At 37.9% G+C, this 12,298-nt stretch overlaps 1 protein-coding gene across 1 annotated transcript in view; it reads left to right on the plus strand.

Annotated features, from left to right (window-relative positions):
• The first annotated feature begins 252 nt into the window (after positions 1 to 252).
• Positions 253 to 12,298, plus strand: part of AIG1 (androgen induced 1) — a 1,942,198-nt gene continuing 1,930,152 nt past the window's right edge. The window contains exon 1 of the mRNA XM_044060096.1: positions 253 to 565. Within this exon, the coding sequence (XP_043916031.1) occupies positions 425 to 565 (141 nt within the window). The 5' untranslated portion in view covers positions 253 to 424. The remainder of the gene's footprint in view (positions 566 to 12,298) is intronic.

Below are 12,298 nucleotides of genomic sequence, written 5' to 3' on the forward strand. Positions count from 1 at the left end.
CACACAAAATCTTCTTTCTATTTTAATGTCTGGCATAATAACATAATAAAAGGTTTGACAGCACAAAAATAGAAATGTAATCTCTTCTGAGTGGTTGCTTTCTTTGCTTGCTTCATTCTTGAGTGTGGCATGCTAAATAGTAGATGACAGAACAAACAGATATCCCCTACTTGGATGCTCTCTCTCTCTCTCTCTCTCTATCTCTCTCTCTCTCTTACTCTGAGTGACAGCCATATATTAGACACACCAGGTTGGATAGAAGACATGTGCACTGACAGCTACTAACTGCTACCCTCAGTCTCAACAGCACTTCCGTTTGCATAGTAACCCCTCCCCTCCTCCTGCTGCATCAAGTTCCCAGGCAGGAACAGCGTTGCTGAGAAACCAGGCATCCTAAACGGCACAAAGTGCAAGGAGGAGAAACATGGCGCTTATACCATCACAGATCCTGAGGCTGGCAATCCTCCTCTCCTACTTTTCAGTGCTTTGCAATTACAAGGCCATTGACATGCCAGCTCACCAAACCTATGGGGGAAGCTGGAAGTTTCTAACATTCATAGACCTGGTAAGTTGTTCCTTCATAACCTCCTCCCCCCCGAGTTCATGACGTTAACTGGAATTATATCTTCCTGCCCACCTACATGACTTTACCTCTGATAGGGCAGTTATATGCCAGATTGCTGCCACTATGCAGTGCAGTGAGAGACAAAGAATGAAATATTTGCACAAGCATGACAAATAATTCTTTTGTTTGCAGAGTACAATAGCCTAACACATAACTGTGTGTCTGTACCTGATGAATCTGCTTTTCATGATCATTAGTCTTTCATAGTAATTAAGGTTCTTGGACTACTAATGTATAATCACCAATCCTTCTTGTGTAGCCTAAATGCCAGGTTTATACATCAAACTGATGGAAAGAAAATCCCTCTCATGTGCTGCATGTTTACTATGCTTTGTGTATATTGAAGCAAGGACAGAACTGACATGAAAACTGTGGAGCTGAAGGTTGACCTCTGCTTGTTTTGTACATTCCTTTTGCTTTCCTGCATATTTATTTCATGAAGAGCAGATCACATTAAGATAACAGACATGAGTTGCAGAAACCCATACTTTTCTGTGATGCAGTTTGTCAAAAATGAAGTTTTGCTACAGGAGAACAAACATGCTATCTTATAAGTAATAGGTGAATGGCATTTTTGTTGATCTGGACCTACTTCACTTTCTTTTACAACAGTAATTCTTTTTCACCTTAACCTTTTTGTCTTTGAGAAGGAGGAGAGATTAAATAATACATAGAATTACGCCCACATTGTGAAGTGTTTTATAACTATTGTTTACCAGTCTGTTTTACTAGTGGTTGCTGTTCTCTAAAATAACACCAGCAATTCAGTTTTTTTTTGTTTGTTCATTTGTTTTTTCTGTCATAGACTCCTTTGTCAAAGCCCATTCAGTTGTGCCTGTTATATTGAATGGGCTTCTAGCAGAAACTGTAAAACTTGTGCTTTGAGGTTCAGTGACTGTGGAAGTAGGTAGATTAGTTAAGAAGGTGCTTGGGGTATTTGCTCTCATTTAAAATGCTCTTGTCAAAAGCCTGTTTGCTCTGCCTGGCGTGATTGAATAAGGTTTGAAATAGTGGTCCTCAAAGTGAAATACTGTTTCTGCAATTATACTGGTGGGTCCTTTGTTTTTAGGCACAATGGTGCATCAGTTAGAATTTCTGCCTTGCAGTACTTGGGTCTTCATTTTTCACCCGGGGTGGTATTTGTGCAGAATCTGCATGTTCTTCTTGTGCTTGCATGGCATTTTACTGAATGCTGCAGCACGTGTGTGTGTTGTGTGTGTGTGTGTGTGTGTGTGTGTGTGTGTGTGTGTGTGTGTGTGTGTGTGTGTGTGTGTGTGTGTGTGTGTGTGTGTGCTTGCATGGGATTTTACTGAGTGGTGCAGCTTCCTCCTTGTTAAAAAGGAATGCTCTAAGTGATTTGTGTATGTATGGGCCTATGTATGTGCATGTGTATGTGTGTATGTGCTTGCCTTTGTGTGTCTGTATGTGTGTGCACGCTCATGTCCCTGTGTGTTTGTGTATGTGTGTGTGTGTGTGTGTGTGTGTGTGTGTGTGTGTGTGTGTGTGTGTGTGTGTGTGTGTGTGTGTGTGTGTGTGTGCTTGCCTTTGTGTGTCTGTAAATGTGTGCACGCTTGCGTCCCTTTGTGCGTGCATGTGTGTATGCCTTTGCATGTGCATATGTGTGTGTGTGTGTGTGTGTGTGTGTGTGTGTGTGGGTTTGTGTGTTTCACAAAGAGTATGTGTACATGTAGCTGTCTTTCTGTCTTTCTGCTTTGCAAGAGTTTAGCATCCTATTCAGCATTAATTTCTCTGCTTTACACAGATTAATAGCTGGGATAGGCCTTAGTTCCCCTGATCCCAAACTCAGTTAAGTGATTAATTCAAGAATGGCTGGATGAACAATATTTAATTATGCCTATTATCACAGCTGCAGTTTTTGTATGCTATATCTTTATTAGTAGTAGTCTGAATCTGACAACATGCTCACTATTGGCATACAAACCTTCCACTAAAGCTTATTAATTGCTACCTGCCATAATGTACCCAAGTGTCCCCGAAAAATTAGTTTCTCTTCTTTCAAAACACAAACTGACATTCTCTGTTGTCCCTGATCCTTAGTACCAGAAGTGGAATTATTAAATCAGGATGAGATATATATGATATAATATATAGAGTTACAGATATATATGACATACTGTATAGAGCTACCGATTCTATACTGAGTTAAAGAAATACATTTGCTAGTGATATTTTAACCTGCATAATGTGGTGTGGGTCTTTCACCCATTTTACTTCAGCACAAACATTTTACTTATGGTCAAACCTTCTATTATTCATTTTAATATTTTTCCACCTGTGTTTTTTACGGATTTATCTGAAAATTTAGCTGCTACATTTTGGTTTTTATTACTGGTTGCAATTAAAACAAATGTTGGTACCTTATATTAATCTGATACCAGTGGAAGGCTCTAGCTCTCTTTACCTTTGAGTTTGCGTGGTACTTAAAATGGCGTGGCAGACAGAGTATGCAAGGTGTGTGTAGGTGAGATTTGGAGCAGTCTAATAGCAACTTAGCCAGCTTGTTTATATATGAAAACAAAGTCATTTGGTCATCTGCTTGTTTTGAGTGTTAACTGTTAATTGATGTGAGTTTTTTGTTTATTCATAATAAACTGTGATAAAATGGAATGAAAAGATAGAACTTTAAATACATTTTTCTAAATTAAAAGAAGTGTACAAGTGTCATTATTTAAGAGTAATCCATCAACATTCCTCAAAAAATGGCAGTTTTAAGAGGGCAGAAGAAAATGTGCTAAAATTAGGTACATTCCAGAAAACCAGGAACAGTAAAGTAGTATGTCTTAATGAAACAAACAAGTTTGGATGTATTTAATTTTATACACTGAAAAGTATGCAAAAGACAATAGCTGAAACCTTCAATATCACTGCCTTAATTTCCAAAGGAGTGTGTATTTTTAAGTTTGAAATTTCCTTTCATTGCTTTTATCTTTCTTAGTATTGCCATGTTTGGAGATCAAATCTATTATTTTTGCATTTACTTAGGTAACTGTTCTTTTTTTCAGTGATGAGTGCTTCAAGCTGCTAATATCACATACAGTAGTGTATGTTGTTTACTTTTTACAAACAGTTCACAGTAGCCAGACATTTATTCTGTTGCATGGCCTTATCTGAGCTGCAACTATAGTAGATACATGTAAATGTAAATCGTAGGTCTTGGTTCATAACATGCGTTTACCTGACTACAGCTGTGAAGTTTCATATATTTTATTCAGATATCTTTTGCTCTGCCATTTCTGCTTGACTATTTGTGCAAAAATATGCTCTTAAGAACAACAGTGAGGTTTTGGCTTTAATTGCTTTGTATCACCTTCATTTTTCATCCACTGAGAGACAATAATTCTGCAATAAATACTTGTGATGTACTAATATATGGATTCTAGTCTTAACATTATACACTGGTTTATACACAACTGCCTTTTAAATGCACAATTTTCTTTTTATTTATATATATTTTTTGTATTTGAAGCTTTAGAAGCAGCTCAATTTTATTTTTGAAACTTTTTAATAAAACATCTGCTTACGTGGTATGTACTGGCAACACATTCCCTTCCCTGCCTACTGCATGCATAATGTCTGTTTTCTCATAATTTAATGCCTTTTTTCATCTCTATATGCTATCATGTATATTGTTTTGTTGTCATAGCAGCAAAACAGTCCTATTGTAAAGAAACTTAATATGAGTAGGTTCTTAAGTGAAGTGCTTTTCATGTTAAACTTTCTTTGAATGAAAAAAAAACTATTCCTATAAAAACAAAACAAATCAGACTAGGGGTGGGGGTGGGGCAGGAAAGGAAATTTGGAACACAGAAGAGAAAGGGAGTCCTAGTTAGGTGTATGTATACAATGTGTGTCATCAAAACCAAAATTCAGTGATATTGAAAAGATATTTAAGTGAATATCCTACCATGTGATTTTTCTGCATCAGACAGACTTTTAAGATGTTTCTAGCCGTGCTGTTCTCTGTATTTGCTTCTGCTGTTATTCACATATTTCTCGTATGTCCCCTATATTATAACCTCATTCAAACCTTTTTTCCTTTAAGTGATGCTAATAGCTGCATGGAAATAACACTGTAATAAGAAATTATGTCATTGGGTCAATCCCAGGGATCAATCTACCTCAATGACTTAATGCTCCAGTGGTGGTCAGTGGTCAGTAAACCCAATAACTGACTTGCTTAATAAAAAGGCACTATATAAGGCAGGGAAACCTGTAACAACTTTATACAATTTGATAAAATTAATTCACAGACCCAAATTGATCAACATGTCTTTACCACTTCCCCTCAGAAGGGGCCTGATTTAGGGCATTTTGCAAATCTTTGTGTCCAGTCCCCACAAACATTTATTTATTTGTTTATTTATGTATCATTTATTGACTGGGGTAGAGTGTGGATACCAGAGGCGGTCATTTTCAGGCTGACCTCCAGCACTGCACAGGAGCAGTAGGGAACATTAAAGAAACTATGTGCCCAATGAAATGAGGAAAGTTACTGTCCTTATGGAAAAAGGAATGTAGCATGATGATCAGGAGTTGTTTGAATTATGAATCTGGTTAATATTCTGCAGCTAAATTCTTCATTCTTGTCTTTAATGCCAGGGTAAGTGATGAACACCCATCCTTTGTGGCCCTATGAATTACAACTTCTGAGTCCTGGATTTTCACCTACTGTATATCCAGGAAAGCACATAACCTAATTATCATTTAATGTAGTCCAGATGACCCATACATTTCCTCTAGCACTGAATCTTGCCCCTTTATTGATTTTATGCTATTGTATACAAACATTCTTCCTGCCCAAATGCAAATCTGTGTCTAGCCATAACCAATCATCATTTAGTTATCCATTTTCTTCTACTCAGACCTTTTTAGTAGCAGGTCATTAACATAATACCACTCCAGTTACACTTTCCCAGGCAATCTGTGTCATGGCAATAATAAAACCAATGTTACTCTTTCTGTCAGAATGGAAGTTAACTTTTAAACTACTGAAACTGGAAATCACTCATTGCCATAGAAGATATCTAATATTGCTCATTGGTAACTTGAGCTATTTGAAAATATCTAACATAACAATATTATCATGAAATGTTTGTTCCTATATCTATATTTACTAGGGTATGATGCTCAGCCATTTCCCAGAGTGCTTCGAACCAATGGCTAGCCATAGTGTGCAGATGTAAAGATGGCTTATCAATAAGTATGTCCCAGTTCAAATTATAGCCCTCCTCCCAACTTGCTCCTAACAATTGGTTTAATACTCACTCTGGGATGCAAAATGGGACATTTATTATCTCCCTTTCTAACTGTAATGCATGGCAGAGATAAGAAGGTGCAACCTTTTTGGACTCAGAAATACCTTGAGAGTAAAGTTTGTGTTTCATAATATATGATTCACTTATTTATCAGTAAGCAGGATACTTATCTTGGCATTTACTTGTCTCCTTACAGCCATTCATCTGTATAAGTGAATAATTGCTAGTAATAGGCACCCCTAAATATTTCGGGGGGAAACTACCAATTCCACAGATCATGTGTTTTTTTTTTTACTTATATATCTCTTGCAAGCATGGACTCATCCAAAGACCATAAGCAATACCCCCTCTACTGATAGAGCATCCCCAAGATTTGATATTGTGACAAACTTGTTATGAGCAATTTGATTAATAATCACTAGTCCCTGGTACACTCCAACCCTATGCTGTTTGAAAAACTCTTGGATTTTTATTACCATCAGGCAATTCTGACAATGCCCTTTGGTCTTTAGATATAAAAATACTTGTAGCAGGTAAGAGAACTGCGTACCTTTTTTTATGTCTTCCTACCCACCCTCCCTTGGAGGTTGCAGATATTGACAGAATGGCTATGTTTATGAAAATAACTGCTGGTGTGAAACATTTGAGTCAACCTGATAATTTCATCTGGGTGTAAGCACACTCTGACATCTTATTTTCAATCATTTTATCAGGATTTGGTGACACAGGGCATGCCCACGAGGTATCAAATCGAAATAGAAAATGAGTAAAAATCTGAGAGCTTATCGTAATGTATCAGCTAGAACTTAACGAACCTAATGGCGCTTAATCTACCTAGTAAACTAACAGTGAGGCAAAGTCTACAGAACTTTAAGAAAAAATAAACATTTGAAGTAGGAGGAGTTTAAATGCACATCCTTTAGAGGATCAAACTGTCTTTATTGGATGCTAGCAGTAAGGTACAGTACTTCTGTATACAGTTCACTTAGAAGCACTCATTTAATTTCTGCTTGTGGATACATTCTGCTTTTAAATAGTCATTATAGATGTTTACATAAATTCCTGATTATGATGTACTGCATATGTCTTATGTAGATCTGTATTATGTTGTATGTAAATATATTATGGCTTTTGTAAATATATTATTCCTATTTACATATTTTATTTAAACCTACTTTTCAATATGGCTGTTCTTGCCAGTTGGAATGGGCTGTGGCTGAAAATGGTCCCATATCAGATTGGTCATCTGGTTAACAAACAAACAAGCAAGCAAATAAACAAACAAACAAAAAACAAACAATCAAATAAAAAAAAAAAAACAATATTGACCTTCTTGACCCTATGAATAAATAGCTGTGGGAATCCAAATGTTGACAGTACCTGGAACATGCAAAAAGCTTACAGAAGGCTTTTACAGGACCTGTAATGGTGTCACAACACTTCTGGCACAGGTCAGGACACGCAGTACTCTACATATATTGTCTCTGACCTGCTTGTCGGGTATGAAACCAAGCCTAGTCTAGGTGAGTAACAGAACAAACCATTATCTTGACTTGGTTCTGCCACGTTGTCATAAGTATACTATAATATACAAACAGGTTCCTAATGCTGTAGTATCTGAGAGTCTTTTCAAGGGTTAGGCAATCAGAAGTGTAGCTGGCTCAACCAATGCCCTGTGCCAGTACCATGAACAAATGGCCAAACCCCTCAGTTCTTAAAGTGAAGTCCAAAAAAAAAAAAAAATAGTCCGCTCATTCTACTGGCACACCAACCAGGTGGCCTACATGACATGCTCCTTCCTGCTCCAGCCAATTGGGTCGTATTTCTGCAACCTGCCTCTGACCCTTCCTCCTCTTATTTTAGTAAACTTAAAAAATATATATATTTTCTTTTCTAAATTGTGACAAACTGTTGCTATACTGCATACCCTGCATGGAGTGCTACACCATTCAGGTTTTCGTTTAAAAAAAAAAAGAAAATCTTTTCTCTTTTAAACTGTAGCAAACTGCAGCAAGCAGTTGCTACAATTTATACCTGCACAAAGCACTACATAGCTCAGGTTTCTATTTAAAAAAAAAAGTTTTTTTGTATTGTTAGATCAAACAAGGAGCGGTACAGCTCTCAGGTTTGACTGCAAATGCAATACTGGCTTTTAAAAACAGGTATTGCACTAAAGAGTGATCAGGAATTGGGATGACGGATCAAATGAGCAATTGTGCACTCCAATACTTTGTGCGGCAATTGCCCCCTTTGTCCCACTCTAGCTACACTATTCTAGGCAATAACAAGACTATACAAGTCTTCTAGGAATGGGGGAAGGATCATTCTCCTCTGTCATGTGAAAGCTGCCCACTTTCAAAGACATATCTTTGATGAACGTTAAGCAATTTATTATCTGCATATTTTGTCCATGCTTGCAACATTTCTTCAGTAAAAAATTCTGGTCCCAGCCCTCACTTAACTATTGCTTAGTGAAAGGTGCCTAGAGATTGTTCTCAGTCAAGAGGGGTATTCATCCTTGCCATGTACCTCTACTCACACATAGACTGTTCTGACCCACAGAGTAACAAACCCTGAATAACTGATTCAAAAAATATGTCAGAGGATGGATACACCCAGTGTGATTCAGGTCTTTTATGTGAGATGATGTTTTCATAAACTTATTATTCTTAGCAGTATCTCCATCCTTCATGAGTGGGTGGTAGAAGGACATTAAAAGGCACTCAGGTCTATCAGCTGATACAGATGTTTTATATCTGAAGAACACTGTGCCTGTGCAGGAACTGTCTGCACAAAGGCCTTATACTCTGGTCCACCATATCATCATGCAGCATGGGTGGAAACAGCAGATCATCAATAGCTGTAATATTATTCATTCCATTTTGCCACCATTCACTAGATGTTGGTCCACTAGTTCACAACAAAATTCATGACCTTCTTGAAACCATCCTTCATCATACATTTTTAGCCATATACTCAAATATTTCATGAAATTTTCAATTCTTAGTGACCTATGCCAGTAACTATCAGTGTCTTACATAGCCAGCTGGATAAGGTACAGAAAGCACCATAGCTAAAACATTAATGCACCAATAAAACAAAAACATTGTCACTTAGGTTCACATGTTAGTACTAGGCTATCTATCATGGGTCATTTTAAGCCTAGCCAAATTTCCCAACCCATATGGTGTTTCAATTTTCCTTACCCCTTCATGGACTTGATTCATATTACACATAATGATCATAATGGGGATGATGCCATGGATATTTACAAGGCCCCAACTGTGGTATTTATCATTTAGTAGCTTGTTCTGTCCATAAGTAGAGTAGGTGGCAGCCCTGGAGTAAATTTCCAAATTGTCATCCATATGTCCAAGTGAACTTTAATACAGACAGGAGTGATCTTTGTTTTACATGGATGGGGAATCTGTTCAGAGCAGTGGTATCCTCTGTGAGATATACCTGTTTCCTCCATTCCATTCTGTTTATGTTGCAGAAGAGGTTTAGATCCCTGGATCAAGTATTTCTAATGCTGTTTGACTTCCCGATGTGCAGTAGATCCATCAGAGCTGGGTCAGAGGATGCCTTGCATGCAAAGCACAGGTCACCTCTTAGCAGTCTGTAAGAGACAAAGTATAGTGATAGGGTTTTGAGAAAGTCCATGTATGGCAAATTGTTTACGGCATGTATCCTTTTTATAGGGCATCTCTGTGGGCATTCCAGCTGTTGGAAATATCCGGACAGATACATGCAAAAGGGGGGTGTTATACTCAATGACTGGTCTTATGAGGGCTGAATAGATGGGGACAATGACATCTCTGGACCTAGAAACAATCCCCTTCTTAAAAGCTGTGCAATTTGGAAGGATTTCCTTAACACAGTGGAGACATGTTGGTCAAAGGTCAAGTTGCTGTCTACATAAATTCCCAAATCCTAAATGACTGTGTCAACTCTTACGGGTGCATTCTCAATGTGGTAGTCCCCTGGTAGAGATGATTTACCAAATGATACGATAATACATTTTTTTGGAATTTAGCTCTAGTCTGTGCTATTTGTTTCAGAGAATCCTTCTCGCAGGATGGATAAATCTTCTAGGGATTCTATAATTGCATCCAACTCACAGCCATCCACAAATTTAGTCAGCCAGTGTCATTTAGTATTGGCTTTAACTTTAGAGAAGTAGCTATCAAACAGGAGAGGTGCCAGCATTGAGCCTTGGGGAACTCCAAAGATGACTGTTCTTTTTGTGGAGGTAGCTTCACCAATTTTGCTCTCTTGCCTTCTATCTGTCAGCCAGTTGGCAATCCAGTGGGTGACATGGTGGTTTATTTGTAGTTTGATTAACTTTTCTACTATGCCTGAGTGAAGGATTGTGTCAAATGCCTTGGTCAGGTCAAGGTATGTGGTGTGCAATGTTCTACATTCATCTATTGCCTTGGTGACTCTTTCAAATAAGTCCACAACCTTTGACAAATGTGAACTCAGACAGATTCAGTGTTTGGAGGTTCCCTATGTCCTTATTAATTAACTCCATGATAATCCTTTCTATGGCTTTGCATAAGAGGTTGGCCAGCCTTATGGGTCTGTAATTACCTGGATCAGTAGAGGGTCCTCTCTTCTGCAGAGGGTTGGCTGTTGCTGTTCTTCATTTGTTTGGTACAAAGCCTTTCTTGAGGTTGAGGTTGTGCAGTGTTAGCTAAATCATGCTTCATGTTGTTCAGGATACATCCAGTGATATTATCAGGACCCATCGATGCTGTATTTTTAGCTTTTGAAAATGTTTTTAGGACTTTTAAATTTTGATAGCTGGAGGTGTATTATCAGTTTCAGGTATTTCTTGTGAGGCAGATGTGGGGCAGAGGAGTAAAGTTTGAGATGAATTTATCAGCTAACAGATTGACTACATCTTCAGCTTCAGTGAATGTCGAATCACTCATAATCAGCTCATTGCATTGCTGCATTGTGCGCCTGACATTTCAAACATACAAAAAGACCTTGTGATTATCTTTAGCTCGGGTGGCTATCTTATCCTTAAATGTGGCTTAACTAGGCACCTGAGCCATTTGTTTGATTCAACGATGAGAGCTCTTTTATTCTGGAAATTAATGGTTTTAACTTTTGACCAATATTTTTTCCCTTTATTGTATAGCTTGTTGATGTTATAGTTTCATCATGTGCTCGTTCCTGCAGGGAACAGCTGCATCTGTACTTTTGTTTATATTCTAACACAGTTTGGAGGTGTACGATTCCTTATAAACAGCATAACTTTCAGGGTTTGGTGTGGATTTGAAGCTTGCAAGAGTATCATTTAGGAGTAATTAATTAATCTTTGAGCAGTTTCTAAAGGTACCATGGGTGGACATGGCCTCTGGTTTCAATTTTATTTTGAATGAGACAGCTTTATGATCAGATCTAACAAGGGACAGTGATATGGAATGGATGGTGCAAGATGCTCCCATATTGGTAAAGACAATGTTGTTTTCTCTAGTGTGTACTCTGACTAATTGTTCCAGGCCATTTCTATCGACAAAGTCTAGGAATCTCTGTGCTTACGCAATAGTGATGGTATACTTTTCCCACTCTATATTTGGATAGTTTAGATTACCTAGGACAATGGTCTTCAGTATATTGAGTGATTATAGTTCCTGTAGATAGGTGTTGTGGCTTTTTTGGTTCATGGAGGGAGCATTATAGATAGCTAATATATGGTATGGGACCTTTCTGAATGGTAATTTAGACATGAAGAAGTTCTAGTGCATCATGTTGCTTTATCAATCTTGATGTGACTCTCTCATGCATGAAGATTGAGACACCCCCTCATTTTATTACCTGCTGCACAAAGGTTGCTCTAAAAGTATGGAAGGCATTATAGCCTGCACAGATGGAATACTGTCCACTGGGTAGTGTGTCTGCAGCTACAAAAATCAGTCAGTTCTGCAAGTTACGCTGGTGGACCTCAGTCTAATTAGTATAAAGCACTCTTCCTGACAGACTTAAGGTTCCTAAATCTGCTAACTCCACATTGCTATACACCTAGTTTAACATTTTACAAAGCAAAATATTTTATGTGTCAAGGAGTTACAGACATTATTACAACTTTAAAGGACATTAAATTACCCTTCTATTGCCAGGTGCCCATGTGCAAACACCACCACCCTAGCAAAACCAGCATATGATTTTGAGAAAAGGGAATTAAGATATAGTCAGCACAACACATGCATGAACAGTTTCCCTATTGTTATCCTGAACACTGCCACAGTTGCGCTATCAACATGTATACGCTGTACAGTCCTGAAACTACCAGCAGCACTATTTGACATGTCTGACTTCTTCAGGGTTCTTTGTAAAGTCGGAGGATACCATAACATAATAATCCAGTAGTGTATGTTACTTGGAG

Source organism: Protopterus annectens, chromosome 1.part0 (genome assembly GCF_019279795.1).
Source record: "Protopterus annectens isolate FY-2018-M chromosome 1.part0, PAN1.0, whole genome shotgun sequence".
In the NCBI taxonomy this organism is placed as follows: domain Eukaryota; kingdom Metazoa; phylum Chordata; order Ceratodontiformes; family Protopteridae; genus Protopterus; species Protopterus annectens.